Genomic DNA, 19,106 nt, shown 5'->3' with positions numbered 1-19,106 from the left:
ACAGTGCAATATCCAATATATTAAATGTGGAAATCTTAAACTTATATTAAGCGTTTAACGTGCGCTGATCTTTGCAAATAAATAGTTGGAATATTTATAAGGAATCCAATATTACTTTCCCAAGTTGATTTTACCGATGGAATAGGAATATCAGCTGCGCGTATTGGGGTATTTATTGGAATGTGAAATAGCGTATATCACGTACAAACTGGTTGCAAACAGTGATTCTATCTCGATTTCGGTGCTGATTTAAATGGAATAAGTTTTGGCTACATTTATTACAACTTTGATTTGAAAGTTGTTTCTTTGGTCTAATAGTCAGTGTGTGATTATGGATTGGGTTGGGTAGTGAAATCCTGTCGTGTAAGAAATCTTCATAACCGGTTGAGTTGGGAAATCCTTGGTATGCCCACTGCCTAATGCCCATGCATCGGAGAGCACGGTAAGTCGTCCTAGTCGGTCATCTTTTTAACACTAGAGTGGGCGCGCTATGAGCATTTTGCCGTCCTCACCAAAAAAACGTTAATAATTCGTAAACTAATCATTCATTAGGCTTGTGCCTTTTAGTATATTTCTTCGCAACTCCTTTCCTCGTGCTGAACAGCTAGATACCATAAGTACGTTTGAGGCCTCTGGAGGAGGTGGTTATTAATACTAGGTAACGCGTGGCGGAAAATTGCTAAGAGCGCGCCCAATAACGTAGATAAAAATTGTACCCTATATTTTTTGTAAAGTTGAAATATTGGCTATATTGGCTATATTTTATAACACATTGATTGAAAAAAAACTAAAAAAAAAACGCATTTCAGTTCAAGACAATTAGTTGAGTAATTTTCAAAGCTGACTATATTTGTAACTGGACATTTTATGCTTCCGAATTTTACTTTTATGTAACCGAATTTTACTTCTATTCAATTTGATTCATTTGCATATTACACAATTTTTAACCAGGATTTTAGTATTTGTATGTAAAATAATGTTGGCCGGGTCTTCTAGGAATGTTTTTCTTTTTTTTTTTTTATTCTTTACATGTTAGCCCTTGACTGCAATCTCACCTGATGGTAAGTGATGATGCAATCTAAGATGGAAGCGGGCTAACTTGTTAGGAGGAGGATGAAAATCACACCACACCCCTTTCGGTTTCTATACAACATCGTACCGGAACGCTAAATCGCTTGGCGGTACGTCTTTGTTAGTAGGGTGGTAACTAGCCACGGCCAAAGCCTCCCACCAGCCAAAATGAATGTCTATATTGCCTAGATATGATATATACAATTATACATATATTAGATATAAAATATATTACCTGAAATAAGACTTCTCCTTCAAAGTACGTTAGTTGATACTTTCGCGTCCTCAGCAGAAGGCCAACGAGTTTGTCAGAGATTACTGTGTAGATCTGTGAACAAAAGTTAAGTGTATCAATGGCTCAGGGGACGAAACGGACCCAAAAGTTTCAATTCATCGCATATACACCGACTTATTGACATAGATATTAAAAAACTTCATGTCGGAGAGCTAGAACGATGTTGACATTTTGTGACCGACGTTTATTAAATTACCTAAAGTCGGATTTACAATTCTCTGTCGTCTCGTGTCGTGACACATCAGATTAGAATCGGTATCATACATTTTATATGGCAGCGTTTACACGTATGTGTTGTGACATGTCGTGATGTCTTCTGATGTGCCGATACCGATTCTGTTCTGATGCGTCACGACACGACACGTCAGGCAAATATAAATTCGGCTTTATGTATTCAGGGGCATGCCCTTATAGATGCAAAAATACACTGCTTGCCCTGAAGATTCATTACAAACCTATGTCTGAGAAGGAATTTCGTATATGTATTGTCTTCCGCCTGCCCTGGTTAAAGAGAGTTCGCCACTGTATATACTATGTAGAGCTTATAGCAATTACATGCAACATAATTTTTATAATGTCTTTTTTTTATTAAGTTAATGTGAGTGGGGATAGGTTGCAGATGTTTTATTCCCGTGGCCCAGTCATCAGGCGGCGAGTCGGAACTTCGTGGGGTTTTAGTCGGTTGAAGTCCGACATAACATTAGAACATAGAAGAGTTACACTGGATTGGACTTGAAAATGTCGGACTTCAACCGACGTGTCGACCTCAAAGATATCTTCTCGGCCCGTGCCGAGGAGGATATCCATGAGGATTTCCCCACGTTAGAAAAAAAGGTTGCTGATGTTTTAACAGATGATTGATTTTCAATACTTTTTATATTAGATACATCCATAGTGTACCTATTAACCTAACAAAGTAATATTTTAAGAAAAAGTATCAAATTGAAATATCGGTCCATTCACCAACTACCGTGTAACTAATTAACATTAGGCATGGAAATGAATATTACACCATGTATGCGTTCTGTTTGGAGCTACTAATTACGATGCCTATATACAGATACACAGATATACTGAGGTATATCTTTGTATCTATATATAGGCATTGTAATTCGTAAGCAAGGAAATGAATATTACAACAGGTATGCGTTTAGTTTGGAGCTACGAATTACGATGCATATATGCAGATATACCGAGGCATATCTGTGTGTCTGTACATGGTTTAAATATTTGCGTAGGAGGTTTTAGCTGGCGGAAAATCCTAAAACATAAACATGGATCCGAAGAAATCTGAGAGAGATTTTGATTTGCAACAAAACTGCACCCCAAAACTCAGGTATAACAAAATTAAATAACATTCCCGACCCCGAATTCCGGGTCTCACGATCCGCCAGCCAACAATGTGGTTATAAAAGCGCCAAATATGTTGTTTTACTACTTGTTCGTATAGTAGATCCGAATATAAGACGACTTTCACCGACCTACTGGCCTATTCACTATTTTGATCTTTATTATGAACCTATTAAAATAAACATCAAATCAATCGACAAAATGTCATCTACCTACTGATATCCATCAGAAAGCACAGGATGACATTTGTTATATAGAAATATATAATTTCGTCTAGGTACTCGTAGGTACCTATGGTTCCGAGACTTGGTCGCTAACTTATGGGCCTCTTAAGAAGGCTCAGAGTCACACAGCGGGCGATGAAACGAGCTACGTTAGGAGTATCTCTGCGTGATCGAATCAGAAATAAGGAGATCCGCAGAAGAACCAAAGTCACCGACATAGCTCAACGAGTTGCGAAGCTGAAGTGGCAATGGGCGGGGCACATAGTTCGAAGAGCCGATGGTTGGGGTCCCAAAGTGCTGGAATGGCGGCCCCGCACCAGAAAGCGCAATGTTGAACTGACGACATCAAGCGAGTCGCAGGTATTCGCTGGATGCAGGCGGCTCAGTATCGTGATGTTTGGAAGCCCCTACAAAAGGCCTTTGTCCTGCAGTGGACGTCCATCGGCTGACATGATGACGATGATGATGTTGACCTGTTTATATGTCTGCCTATCCAAGAATTGTGACGGAAAAAAAGTAGATAACCTAACGTTTGCATGTATAACACTTTCGCTTGCTTGTTTGGTTATAAAATTTATATTTATAGCTTGGTTGACAATACATTTCGGACTTTATCATAGAATCGTGACGTCACTTGACATATTAACACTGTTGTCACCCATGCGCCGGACCAAGTAAACTAAATCCGCATCCTCATTGGATTATTCCATGCACAATGTATACTAAGAACTTTAACTTTGGCAAATAAAGTCAATTGTGTTTTGTGTGTGAGTTTGGCAAATCATGACCAGATGTGATCTTTCGCCCCAAAGACTAGTAGACGTAAACAAGGCACATATAAACATTTCAGACAGTACTTCAGTACCAACTACTCGTATCTGGAATGTTTATTCAATTGAATTCCCCGCCCTTATTGACGATACATCCCGGACGTTATCGTGACGTCACTTGACATTCCAACACTGCCGTCACGGACGACTGTCGGCCGGCGTCGGCCAAGATTTAAATTTGGCATGCGTATAGTAATGACCGACTGTTCGCTCGTAATTAGCGGCATAAACATTACCCGCGAAACCGAATATGGAATCGAGAGCGGGCTGGCGAAAATAAATCTGGAGCATGTTCCGGTTCAATGTCGCGATAAACATGTGGATATGGCGTACATGTAATAGTCATATGTAAGGCGTACAATTAATAGCTATATTTAATAACTAACGGACGCCCGTTACTTCATCCGCGTGGAAATCAATATAACCTTTCAAGCGCTATTTAACCTCTGTTTTAAAAATTTTTGAATCACATTATATTTTGTATTTTTTATGATTTATTAACAAACTTTTAAAGCTGTAACTCTAAAAATGAAGTACTTTCCATACAAACTTTCAACCCCTATTTCACCCCATTTTTATTTTATTTTCGCATTAAAAAGTATCCTATAACCTTCTCCGTTGTATGTCCTTAAACCGTGCCAAGTTTTATTTGAATTCATTCAGTAGCTTCAGCGTGATTCCCGGATAACAAAAAAAACACGGACAAAAATCGATCCAGTATCGATTATATAGTGCCCCCAACAAAAATTTACAAAATATCTTCAATGTACAGAATTGGACCTGCTACAGTTTTATTATAAGTATAGATAGATATAGATGGAGTACAATAAATGTTTATAATACAATGCCGTTCGACGCGCTGCCAGAAGGATTGACAATGTTAATTGTGTCGCAGGGATCCGATTATTGCAGACGGCTCAGCCAGCCTATTCACTATTTTGGTTTTTATTATCAACCTATTAAACTAAACAACAAATCAATTGACAAAATGTCATTTACTTACTGTATGATCCGCCAGTAAGCACCGGATGTCATTTTTACATAGAATTTTAATTTCGTTTATAATATATCAACTAACATACGTCAAAGATTGTGAATTAGCCCGCTGGACCATTGTGTTTGGAAGTCCATAAAAAAGGCTGCCTTGGATACAGTGATAAATTCGAATAATGCCTACCTACCTAAAATCAATGGGAAGAATTGGGACTTTTCATAAAATATTAAACAATATATCTATACTACCATCGTAGTTTTAAGCTAGATATAAGCAAATTATTGTAACATTGAATGTCTTTTTAAACGAAATTATGTAGTGTACCAAATTGGTCACCAGACACGTGGTTTGAAGGCCTGTATTTTGTTTAAACTTAAACGCTGAAAACTGAATTAGTTGTGTTTAAAACTGATACCGAAGACACAGGCTAAACCCTGGATTTACGAAGTCATCAAGCAGTTGCTTGACAAGGGATTCCTTAACCCTACGTCCATTGGTCACAAGTCCAGGACTCTGCTCAGAGGTTTTCTCTCTACCATGCGATGGACCCGACACCCGCACGGTGAATCCATGGAATGCGATTATTCGTCTCATATGTATGTTGCTTTGTTTCAAATTAAAAAGTAGTTAATTAAACTATTGCGTAGCTTTTACCGAGAGCTTAGAGCGCGGCGACCGAATCAAGAAATTCCGTAACCAAAATAAACGTAACACCTAAGCCGTGCATCAAATTAACACATTTCGACGTTGTCTTATCGAATCAATTGGACAAGTAGTGTGAAACTAAGGGGCAAACTTATTAACTACTAGTTTATTTTTTTATTAACTAGAGTTCGATTCCAGCTCAACGTAAAGACATTTTTCTATTTTTAATTTTTTATTCTTTTCTAAAGAAATGAAATACTGCATAAATATAAATAAAATAAATAAATAATTACAATTGCATAGGTTTATAAAAACGCTATGCAATTATTGCATAGCGTTTTTATAGCTCGGGGACTAACGTGGTATAATAGTAGAGCGCCACACGTATTTTTTTAATTGGGCTTGGTTTACAAGCACTTTTGAGACGTAAGGTTTATCTGTGTGACTAGTAACTCTGCTACTGGTTTGGGAGATAGGATCTGTTAGTACTGCTAGGAAAAGTCGACCAGAAACTCAACAGTTGCTTTTTAATTTTCAATTCTTTTATTAATTTAGATTCAGAAAAAGCTGAAACCGGTAATTGGCTCAAGTATGGCTCTCTGACTGAGAGTTACATATTTATACCTTTTGCAATAAGAGACCCTTGGGCCATGGAGTCGCAGTGCCAAAAAATTTCACCGAATCATTCTACCGCGGCTAGTTGCCTCGACTGTTGACATGGTGGGCTGGCTCATTTTTTGCGCAAAGGATCAGCCTTAGTTATTAGGATAAGTTGGCTTAAGTTCCTTATTGCATTTTCCTCAATATAAAAAAAAATAAAATTTAGATTATGAGTAGTTTCAATTCAAAAACTCTTACAAATTCTGAAGAGAGCATGCGTTGGTAATAAAAAATACAATGTTCAACGTATATATTTTGAAACTTCCTGAATTTTGTATCCTACAAGTGAATTAATGTTTGTACGTGCAGTACCAATTTTATTTTGTTTAGTGCGACGTGGTGTAGTCCGAGCCATGCATTTTGTATGAAACAAAACAACACATTGGCACGGTATCGCAAACTTTTATTGCATCTAATATGCGCGGCAGCGTGGGCGTCCTGTTCACGCCTTCTGCTGTACCACAAATCACTACAGCTTTTATTAAAAAATAAAAGTAAAAGATTGGTTTTTGTTTTTTTTTTAATTAAAGTATTGTACAGTTTAATAGGGTAGTTGATTTATATATAGTTAGATAAAGTTAGTATACATAGTTGATTAATTCAAGCCAAAGCCTGAAGACAAAAGTCTTTAATGAGTTTGTTTTACCTGTGATGACGCGGAAACGTGGACACTGACGATTGGCCTTATCCACAATTTTTAAGTCGCAGCTATGGAAATGGAGAGCTATGGAGAGGGCTATGTTAGGAGTCTCTCTGAAGGATAAAATCCGGAACGAAGAAATCCGTAGGAGAACGAAAATAATTGATGTAGCCCAAAGGATTAGCAAACTGAAGTGGCTGTGGGCGGGCCATATCTGTCGTAGAACAGATGGCCGCTGGGGCAGTTCTGGAGTGGAGACCGCGTACCAGCAAACGCAGTGTAGGAGATTCCAGTTAGATGGTCCGACGACATCAAGAAGGTAGTGGGAAGTGGCTGGATGAGGGAGGCGGATGATCGTGTGTGGTGGCGCGCTCTCGGAAAGGCCTATGTCCAGCAGTGGACGAATACAGCCTGTTGATGATGATTCATATGAAAATTAATATAAACAATATTAATTTAGTATAGTTGATACATGGAATACGAGTCCGAAAAAAAATTGATATCAATAATGTTAAGGACTTCATAATTTTTTTTTAATTATGTATGTTTTCAAATTTTCCAAACGTCAAAAACGCTGTCGTCGTGTTAACGTCACAATAGTATTTAATGTATTAAACGACAAACTAATTATTAACTAGTATTTTTGCCATACGCTCCGTTTGGTAAATTATTAGTTAAATATTTAAGTAAATATTTCACGTCTCAAAAAATATGATATTTTTTTTCAACCTAGTAGAACGATAATGATCAATTAGGCCATTTAAAAAGTATCAACTAACCTTAAATTCTTTAAAAAAAGTAATATGTTTCCATATCTTTAATTTTTCTAATGAATTGTAAATACTACAGTGAGTACGAAAACAGAACACTGTGCGGGAATTAAACCTAAGACCTCTCTAATTGTAAGTTGACTTACTCGGGATTTTATCGGGTGACATTTAACACACATAATAGTTCACACACACATAATCGCTGAAATTATTTAACTACGTACTTTAGGGTATTTTGCGATTTTCACAGGTAGATAATATTTAGTAGTAACTAGTAGTTATGTATAATAAAATAATAATTCCGCGTTGACGAAGTAACGGGCGCCTCTAAGTTATACAAATTTTTTTTAAATATGGAAAATGAGTTAATCTCAGATGACGATTGACATTACATGATGGTAAGTATATCATTTACTTTATATGTCACATAAAATATCCTAATTAAAATACACTTAGATGTAAGAGAGAATCAAAATAACTCAAATATAGTATTTATGATATAACCGTATCATGAAACACCTTGCAAAGGTAAATAACCTAGCCACGAAGCAAAGTGTAATTAATCTTACAAACCTCTTTGCAATCTCAATTAATCAACTTAAGAATAAACAAATAATAGTTATGATCAGAATTTTTTAATATGAAAATACTATGTACATCGTCGTCATCAACCCATATTCGGCTCACTGCTGAGCTCGAGTCTCCTCTCAGAATGAGAGGGGTTAGGCCAATAGTCCACCACGCTGGCCCAATGCGGATTGGCAGACTTCACACACGCAGAGAATGAAGATAATTCTCTGGTATGCAGGTTTCCTCACGATGTTTTCCTTCACCGATTGAGACACGTGATATTTAATTTCTTAAAATGCACACAACTGAAAAGTTGGAGGTGCATGCCCGGGACCGGATTCGAACCCACACCCTCCGGAATCGGAGGCAGAGGTCATATCCACTAGGCTATCACTGCTCCATCACTATGTACATATTCTAAAAGTATTCTTAATAGTTTTTAAAACTATTGTACGCACTATGCCTTTAGGGAGCAAAGGCCTCTGTAGTAAACTATACCTAATACTCGTACCTAAATATATGCTCTTGTAAATTCCATCACGAAATAGCTCCATCAAAAGTTTTTTAATTAACTAAGCCCCTGTAACTCTATGGTTTTAATAAGCTTATGAAAGACTAACTAGTTTCGCGACATTGACTGCGCGAAATTCCAGTCACAATTTTCTTAAATATCAGACTATTATAAAAGCATTGAAAGTTAATTAAAAAAAAACTAAGGATGTGTGGACAATATAATTAATTTTATAATTAACAAAACGGTATATACAGTGTTTTAGGTATGATGGGTTTTTCTTGTTACGAATACATCCCCATATATTCATCTACAAATATTTTTTATTATTAAAGGTAGCCTACATATATACATCTATACTGAACCGATTTTGAAAATTATTTTTCCACTAGAAAACCACGTTATTTGTAAGTGACTTATATATTATACCCGTATTCTTACTAGAATGGGAACTACATTACATTTTTATTGTCCATTCAAATAAACATAAAACTTGCCTATAAGTGGGTAAGAACTATATCAAACGGATGGAAATAGAAAACCTTTGACTAAGCTATTGGAGTTTGGATTAAAACGTAACAAATGTATAATGAAAGTCTTCTAAATTTATTATAAAGTATTTTATTTACAATATATTAAAAAAATACAATGTAAAAAATAAAAATACTTGGAAATAAATTGCATTTTTAGAATAAATGTACAACTTTCAATAATATATTACAGTATAAAAAGCCTATTTGAATCCTTTCTTGAAGAATTTAATAGAATGATTAGATTCTCACACAAGAATTGTTTTGTTGATTTATTTTTATGATTAGATTTTCCGTTTTCAATAAGTCTACGAACTTGTAAATCCAAGCTACCCTTCTGAAAATGTCTTGAAATTGTAGAAGCGAATAAGTAAATAGACACGACGCGGGTTAGATAGCAAAAAGGTTTTGAATGAGATAAAACATTTAATTAAATCTTTGTATGAAACTTAAGTTATTGAAAAAATAATTCAAGTTATTTTCCTTATTTTATTTTATTCTATTGATTGTTGTGAATACCACTATATTTTTACTTATTAAATAAATTTTGAAATAATTATGTCGTCTCCAATTTAATCTGTCCTTTTTTAACATTTTTATAAAACCTGTTATCACAGGCACTTATTCCATTGTTTTTTATATATCTTGAACAGACCCTAAATCAACTCGATGGATTTCAATGAAAATAGTGAAACATTTTAATGCAAAAACAAATACCCTATTCTGTATCATACATACAGAATCGGTATGTATGATACCGATTCTGTTCTGATGCGTGGGCGTGCACGCCGTTGCCTGCTGCTCTTGGGTTGCGCACTTTTCGCTTTTCAGACGTATGTATTTAGACGTACATAGTATATATTGAGGGGCAACAGACACCTATTTAGACAGTCGATCTGAAAGTGTAAACTCCATTCGTGCGTTGGGTTTTTATCCTTTTTCTGACGCAGTCAGGTAGAAAGTAGAGTAAAATGTTTTAAGTACTGTCGAGTCTTAAATTGAAAGTCAAATGTAACTGACATATGCAATTAGGTAAATGTAATATTAATAGTATTAAACTGATTTATATCTAAGAAAGATGCTTCGTGATTTATTATTACCGATACCTAGTGTCGCTCGTAATTTTTAATCTGCAATATCTTCTAAGACATTCTTTTAAGGATACCTATGCTGGCAAAAGCAATTTTGCCCTCAATTAAATACCGTACGCGGCTATTAGGTACATTCATGTGATTCAGGGGCAACATAATTTTTAAAATTGCTTTGAAAATAACTTATTTGTTATCAACAATCTCATTATCACTATCAACCTATTTGGCCAAATCTTTTTTATTGGAGACAAGATTTGGGGCTAAGACACACCACACTGTTTCAATGCGGGCTGGCGGACTTAGGCATGATGTTGGTCTGTGTATCTATCAGTTGTTAATGGTAGTGACTGGGATCGAGGCAAGGAGGTGTAATACCACCAACAAGTCCGGTTTTGATTTTGTATGAATATTTAATAGTTCGATCCAGGTATCGAACCCAGGACAATTTTTTACAAATTAGCCCTTGATTACAATCTCACCTGATGGTAAGGGATGATGCAATCTAAGATGGAAGCGGGCTAACCTGTTAAGAGGAGGATGAAAATCCACACCTCTTTCGGTTTCTTTTTTTATATTTATTAGCAGTTAACACTAGCCACGGCCGAAGCCTCCCACCAGTTAAAAGACACTTGTGCTCAACAGCGAGCCGGATATAATATATATGAATACCGAATAACTTGGATGATGATGATGATGATAACACAAAATGATTTTTTTATAAAAAAGTTTGATATATTTTTTTATTTGACCAACATTTACATTCCCAAATAATCCGAAAAGATCGGGAATCGAACTACGACCCCTCGTGATGAGTGCGGCCCTTTTATATAATGAATTATTTATTTTGCTATCATCCGCGAAAAGTCGACGAACCCATGCGACAACGTCACCCAGGTCCGACAAAATACTCTCTACGTACGTGCACGTTGTAGAGTCAACATCTCCTGAGGATGCTCCGGTTTCGGGGTGAAACGTACGTAGAGAGTATTTTGTCGAACCTGGGTGACGTTGTCGCATGGGTTCGTCGACTTTTCGTGGATGATAGCAAAATAAATAATTCATTATATAATCATGATGAACTTCCGCAAAGTAACGCCTGCTTCTGTCCTATATGCGGCCCTTTTACCGTTGAGTTATTGGTTGGGTTGTTGGATTATCCCTCCCTAGATAGAAATTTACTATAATCATTTGATGTAGGCTTTCTTGAGATATAAGGGTAGATTATTTTGATGTATCGTAAAACATTTCGCTTTCGCTAGCATTAGCAACATAAGTATCTAAAAGTACAAACGACTAAAGGCCTCCAAATCCGATAGATTTATAATATTTTACATGTAAAACTGACGGGAGAAATTCTCTAAGTAATACGAGTAGCAGAGCAAATTTACTGTCGTAATAGTGACTGTTTATTGCGTAATACCGAGAGAGTTCTTGGAGTTTAATATTATAAAAGACCATTTTTATGTGTAAAGACTGGTATGAAAATTTCATGAGGACTGAATTTTTTGAAGCGTTGCCTAATAGCGTCATATTGCGCACCTTTCACTTTGTGATAATGTAAAAATTTTGTAAAGAGGTAAAGTATATGAGGTAATATCTGTATATACAGAATTAAATCCATTTTGAAAATTCTTTTACAAATAGAAAGCCATGTTGGAGGGGAATGGGAATATTGGTCATATTTAAAAGATACGGCAAATATGCTTTAAAATCTATACTTTAATACCTATGAATATGAATAATATGCGAAAGTAAGTCTGTCTGTCTGTTACCTTTTCATAGCTAAATCGATCAAGGTGCATTTTGGTGTAATGGTAAATGGGACCTTGCAGAAAAACATAGGGTACTTTTTGACCCTAAAATAAAAACAAAACGGAGTGAAATAGGGGTTGAAAGTTTGTATGGAAAGTCATTCATTTTTAGAGTTACAGTTTTAAAAGTTTTTCTTAAATCATATAAAAAATACTAAATATAATGTCATTCAAGAATTTTTAAAATTCGACCTCTTAAGCGGTGAAATAGGGGTTGAAAGTTTACATTGCTTTCCACGCGACGTCGTGGGCGTCCGCTAGTCTATTACAAACGGTACTTTCGTATAAATATAACTTGACTGGTACTCCTACACAAATAATACGAAGGCTTACAAGGAATATTTTAGTTGCGTCATGCTCATTAGTATTGTATATGTAACATCATAGAAATCTACATAACAGAGGTATTTCAATTTCGTAGAATTGAACTAAATACGAGGAATCGCTAAGCAAATTCTCAGTAGTAATGAGATCCTGGGTATCTTTACACTTCCGCACTTCAAAAAGCACTTGAAGCATTGTAGGAGAGGTTATATGGGTTTAGACCCACCTCGCTAAAGCAATACTGGTTGGCGGACTTTATTTTTTTTATTCTTTCCAAGTTAGCCCTTGCCTACAATCGCACCTGATGGTAAGTGATGATGCAATCTAAGATGGAAGCAAGCTAACTTGTTAGGAGGAGGATGAAAATCCACACCCCTTTCGGTTTCTACACGACATTGTATCGGAAAGCTAAATCGCTTGGCGGTACGTCTTTGCCGGTAGGGTGGTAACTAGCCACGGCCTAAGCCACCAGTCAGACCTGGATCTCAATCGGCCCATCTGGGGATCGAACCCAGGACCTCCGTCTTGTCCGTCCACTGCGCCACGGAGGCCGTCAAACGTCGGAGGTTTAGGGTGATAATGTTTAGTTCTTATGACTGTAACGATCAATATCAAATATTAGTATAATAACCGGGACTGGCGGCTTAAAGTACTTTTCCAAACGTCAATAATTTTTCAAAACTCCAGTTTTTACTAAGATTTCTTTGGAAGTAAGAAAATCTAAAATTTTTATACCTAGAAATCGAACCCATAAACTTGTGGTCCGAAAATACACAGGCCTTTCACAGTGTTCAAAAATTTGCCAATTCTGTAATTATTTTAAACAAACAACCATCACATACTTATAAGGGTGAAGCCGTGATTGCCCAGTGGATATGACCTCTGCCTTCAATTCCGGAGGGTGCGGGTACGAATCCGGTCGGGGCATGCACCTCCAATTTTTCAGTTGTGTGCATTTTAAGAAATTAAACATCACGTGTTTCAAACGGTGAAGGAAAACATCGTAAGGAAACCTGCATACCAGAGAATTTTCTTAATTCTCTGCGTGTGTACAGTCTGCCAATCCGCATTGGGCTAGCGTGGTGGACTATTGGCCTCTCAATCTGAGAGGAGACTCGAGCACAGCAGTGAGCCGAATGTGGGTTGATTATAATGATAACTTATATGGGTAATCATTTCACATCAATAATGAAAATAGATACACTTATGGTAGTAATAAAGATCATTTTACAATAATATCGCGACTTATAATGTCAGTATACTCGTGCCGTTTCAATTTTGATTCGTTGCCAAATCAATTAATAACACCTCATAATTTCATGCGTACCCACTCTACAAGTAGGCGTCCACACTACGTGTCGGACGCATCGCATAAACCAGATATTTTTATAACGCATCCACAGTATCAGCTATCGGATTTACCAACGGATCTACAAACAATCGGATTGGAATATAATGGTAGAAAACGGAAAATAAGAACTTATTGTAATTGCTTCTTTGTTAGCCAAAGAAGAAAAAAAAGCTTAATTATATTAACAAAATAATTTGGGACAACAATATAATACCGTCCATCCAATGCTTGAATTTCCGTATGACGTCATCGGCACGCACTGTCCCTCTGCGAATCAGCATTAGCATTGCCGACGGGAAGATTCACGCAATCCATACGATGCGGATCAGAACGCACTTGTATGGATTTCTATACAAAGAATACTTCGATTCGTTTGATGCGACGCGTCCGATACTTTCCTACGATGTGAAAATGTGGACGCTTACCTTTAACCAGAAATATATTACGAGCCTGATAGACGAATTTCAGAAGAAGTAATAAAATTATTACTTATAATTAGTTCTTTATAGTAAAAAGCTTTGTGGGTGTTGAATTTCTAAACGTCTTTCATGTGTCCGTTACAATTAGAATAATGATGAAGAATGTATTCTACATAATTGACAGCGGATTCTACTAATTAGCTTCAGACGGAACATTAAATTAGCTAAAAGTCAATGAATCTACATAATTAGACGGGACGAGATAAACAATTATAATAAGGAAGGAAGTAACGCAAAATTTACTCTCTAAATCTCATTTTTTAACTAAATAGCAAATATCGTCGTTATCCATATGATGAAATTTTGATACGCTTGTCATTTTGCAGAGATAGCGAAGTGCGTGCGTTTTTATTAGGAAAATGCCCCAAAAACAGCAAGTATTACTAATGAAGTAGATTAATATTTTTGTGTATCTGTTACAGATAACACATTTCAGAATGGTTGTCATTTATTGTCAAAATTTTTATAATGAAAGAATTAAATGTTTATTTATTACATTTTATCTCACAAAGTTAATTTTATTCAAAAAATGTTGAGCACTTTTCTAAAATAACCCTTCTTGCAGTCGGGTAATAAAGTTTCTTTGCTAAGATTTTAAAAAGTACTGTTAGTTTTTAGACGGTCGATAAAGGTTTTATATTATAGCACATGTGCGTAATGAGATACATTACGGTATTGAAATTGGTGAAATAAGATATATTTTACGAGCAAATGTGCTATAAAAATACATTACATTTCGTGCGCTGTAGCATGGTGCGGATGTCAGTTGCCTGTGTCGTTCATAATACGTACTATTAACGCGGCAACTTTCAAGAGTGAAACGAACTGTCACCCGCACCATGCTATAGCGCACGAACTGAGTCTCTCACACGTTCCCTAGTATCGACAGTAGGGCTATTATTACGTCGGTATGTCCGTTAGAAAACAATGACTGTTTTTCAAACCGTCGTCGCCGCGAACTTCAAATACTTCGTACATGTTTCATCTCGGCTAGTGCCAAGATCATTAGCGTCACTTTGATACCTGTTGTCTATTTTAGAATCAATACAAAGTTCGGGTGATTTAAATTTATATTTATTAATGTGTATCTCATCATCATCATTATCAACCCATATTCAGTTAACTGAATGAAAGGGGTTAGGCCAATAGTCCACCACGCTGGCCCAATACGGATTGACAGATTTTACTCACGCAGAGAATCAAGAAAATGGGGATGATGACAAGGTTTAAATATATTGATTTTTATGATAAATTCGGGTAAATAAGACCAATGTTAACTAATTTATACATAAAAAGAAAAGATTGTCTGGATATTTGCAAAATAAATAAGATCGATATAATTTTGATATAAAATTTCAAAATCTATTAAAACTCTTTTGTCGTAATTAGATTTATTGGGGTGTTTTTCAGGGATACGTGGCAGTGCGCAAATCTGACTCTTTAAATCCCTGTAGCTCCGAAAGTAATGATCGCAGATACCCTGTTACTTTTACAAAATTGCTTTACTACTTTACTCTTTATTATTAAATTAAAATGCACACAACTGAAAAGTAAGAGGTGCATGCCCCGGACCGGATTCGAAACTACACCCTCTGGAATCGGAGACAGAGGTCAATATGGATTCATAATAATTATGTATCTATAGTCACATATTATGAATCTGTGATTCGGAGGGCGTAGTTTTAAATCCGGTCAGGGGCAAACTTCCACCAGCGTGGCCGAATGCGATTAGGGCATTAGCCTAACACTATTGAGCACGGGTCTCCTCTCATACTGAGAGGAGACCCGTGCTCAATAGTGAGCCAAACATGGGTTGTTAATGATGATGATACATATTATAAAACAAACACATCGCCCGCGTCTGTTTGTCGGTTTGCGATTTTGAAAACTATTTAACGTGTTTTCATGCGTTTATATTAAAAGATAGGTTTAGGAATAAAATTTATAAATGTATTGTGTACATTGGTTATAATATGATAATATATATGGTTATGAATGTCGGAAAGCTAAGTGAATTTTTGTCGAGAACACTGGCTAATCTCTTTGAAATTTTATAACATTACCATTATAGCCTTCTGGGCACTTTACCAATTGAAATCGATTCGGAGGAATACGACGCCTAGTCTTTAGATTAATTTTTAATTTAGTTCATAGTATATTTCTATTTCTTTTTGTTAAATATAAAATGTAGTTGTTATTTAGGTAGCTAATTTAAATAGTTTTAATATTGTTGTACTTATTTTTGTAATTATCACAATAAAAATAATTAATATTTATAAGATTTACAGATGTGTTTACCGTTCTCGATTTAAATCCTTGATTGGTTTGGTTACAAAATAATTTCTCCGACTCTCCGAGGCATGTTACCACCACCGATTTTCGGAAAATCGGTTCGGAAAATCGGTGGTGGTGACAAAAAAAACTCAGTAATTACTGAAATTTTTTTTCTGATTTTCCTTTTTTTGGGGGCTATTTAAGAAAAGGGGATAATGGTGGGAGTTAGATGAGATTTGTAAAGATACAGTATAGAATTCCCCGAATGTGATTCTTTTTACCAAAAATATCTTGAAATTGTTAATACTTTATTCCTCGAATGCGGTATCTTAGGTACTAAAACAAACAAAAAACATTTTAATCCGGATCATGGATGGTTGCTGCCGACAGCGTGGAAACCGCCATTTCTTTTATTGTCACATACAACACACTTGGAACAAGATAGCGTTAGTTCGGTTTGCTTACAAGAAGACGAGTCTAATAAAGATGACATTAATGAACCGTCGGAGAATGGAACGGAACGTTCACTCCCATCACTCAACCCCTCTAGCGCGCGATGCGAGCAGCTGCGCACCGCGCCGCCGCTTCGCAGTTTGGATCGTGCCGCGTTGCAAAAACCAGCTCATTTCTAAGGGCCAGCTCATTTCTATGGGTTTGAAACTAGTCAGGCATACTCCGACCTAATATCACATAAGTTTTAGCCGTTGTTTCATAATCAATTAAATAAAATAACGGTATGTACTCACTGTGAATAGTTCCCCGAATGAGATAACTTTGGTCGCGCTCTTCAGTTCCGGCGGTAAGAGTCCTTTACACGGCGTCTTGCCGTATTCGTGTATGATTTCACAGAGCTCCTTCATTTCCGTGCACACCCTCGCCTGCGCCTCGGCGCCTCTGTACTCGGTCATGGAACCAGGTACCGGTCTAGAACAAACATTTTCTTTATTAAATCAAATAACTTCAACATACATGCTTCAAGACATGCCTCACTAGAATAGGGCAGATGATTATGTTGAGACATTCGGGTAATAGTAATCATTATTAACATAATCTCTCAAAAGTTCAAAGTTCAAAGTTTCGGTAGAAACCGAAAGAAGTGTGGATTTTCACCTCCTCCTAACAAGTTAGCCCGCTTCCATCTTAGATTGCATCATCACTTACCATCAGGTGATATTGTAATCAAGGGCTAACTTGTAAAGGATAAAAAAAAATCGGATCACGAGGTCCTGGGTTCAAGTCGACCTATGAAATATTGAGCTTGGAGAAGCGTGGTGGGTTTGAGCTCCGTATCCCCTCTTCTATATAGAAGAGGCCTGTTAAGTTTTTATCAGTAGAAAGTGTTTCAACATTGTTTTCCAAGCAGACGAAATCACGAGCGTCCGGTAATAGCTAACTGAATAAAAAGAAAACTTTAGAAGAGCCCTCCTTTTACATAAAATGTGAATTAAATAGAGAGTAAAGTCGATCATTAACAAATAGTAGTCTTTTTCCTTTTTCTTTTGCATGTGTTCTATTTTCTTGAAGTGTTCTATTTTTATAATTATGCAAATAGATGTGCTTTTCTTATTGTTATTTCTGAAACAAGTTTCTTGTTTCGTTCAAATTAACGATTTGTTTAATAGTAGTAACTTTATAGAGCCCTGATAGCCCAGTAGATATGAACTTTGCCTCCGATTCTGGAGGGTGTCGGTTCGAATCCGGTCCGGGGCATGCACGTCCAACTTTTCAGTTGTGTGCATTTTAAGAAATTAAATATCACGTGTCTCAAACGGTGAAGTAAAAACATCGTGAGGAAACCTGCATACCAGAGAATTTTCTTAATTCTCTGCGTGTGTGAAGTCTGCCAATCTGTATTGGGCCAGCGTGGTGGACTATTAGCCTAACCCCTCTAATTCTGAGAGGAGACTCGAGAGCTCAGCAGTGAGCTTTATTTACATTTATAGCGAAAGGTCACGTAATATAGAAAACTGCTTGACGTATAAAATTGAAATTTGGCAGGGAAGTAATTTATAGTTAGTAGGCATCTGCTAAGAACGAATTTTGCTCTAATGAAATTGTTCTAAAATTTCGTACGGACGGCGAAAGGGCGGATGAAGTCGCGGGCGACGACTAGCAATCACACTAATATTATAAAGGCGAAAGTTTGTGTGTAAGTGTGTGAGTATGTTTGTTCTTCTTTTACGCTGCAGCTACTGAAGCGATTTGGCTGAAATTTGAAATAGAAATAGATTTTACTCTGGATTAACACATAGGCACATCATCCCGGAAAAATCTATGGTTCCCGCGGGATTTGTGAAAAACTGAAATTCACGCGGACGAATTCGCTAGTCAATCGTCCGCTAGTCAATAAAGAATTCGATATTTTTTATAAATTATTTATTTTTATGGGAACGTTAATTTTAGTAGGTGTTAAAAAAGTACACCGGGTCAGCTAATAATTGTGAAACTTCAAGTTATAATAGTCAAGAAAGGCGTACGAAACTCGAAAGTCTTTTCATTTCAATACTTATTTAAAACAATATTTATTCGCAGATAAATTATCAGACTTGAAAGTTTCGTTTGATTTTGAATCACAGGCAATATTAAAACTTTGTTTTTCTATAAAGCTGTCTAGATTAATTAATTTTCGTTAATACATTCACGTTCAGTGTTTTATATAAGCAAATGATCGTAATTTATCAACTGA

General features: G+C 36.3%; 1 protein-coding gene across 2 annotated transcripts in view; it reads right to left on the bottom strand.

Annotated features, from left to right (window-relative positions):
• Positions 1 to 19,106, bottom strand: part of LOC112046762 (actin-binding Rho-activating protein) — a 75,665-nt gene that overhangs the window by 7,229 nt on the left and 49,330 nt on the right. For both annotated transcript variants that reach the window (XM_052886527.1, XM_024083535.2), the window contains exons 3-4: positions 17,167 to 17,344; positions 1,307 to 1,399 (exon numbers count right to left, since the gene is read on the bottom strand). In XM_052886527.1, the coding sequence (XP_052742487.1) occupies positions 1,307 to 1,399; positions 17,167 to 17,344 (271 nt within the window). The remainder of the gene's footprint in view (positions 1 to 1,306; positions 1,400 to 17,166; positions 17,345 to 19,106) is intronic.

Source organism: Bicyclus anynana, chromosome 17, assembly GCF_947172395.1.
Source record: "Bicyclus anynana chromosome 17, ilBicAnyn1.1, whole genome shotgun sequence".
Classification (NCBI taxonomy): Eukaryota; Metazoa; Arthropoda; class Insecta; order Lepidoptera; family Nymphalidae; genus Bicyclus; species Bicyclus anynana.
Note: the sequence above shows the minus strand (reverse complement) of the source record. Positions and strands in the feature narration are given on the sequence as shown.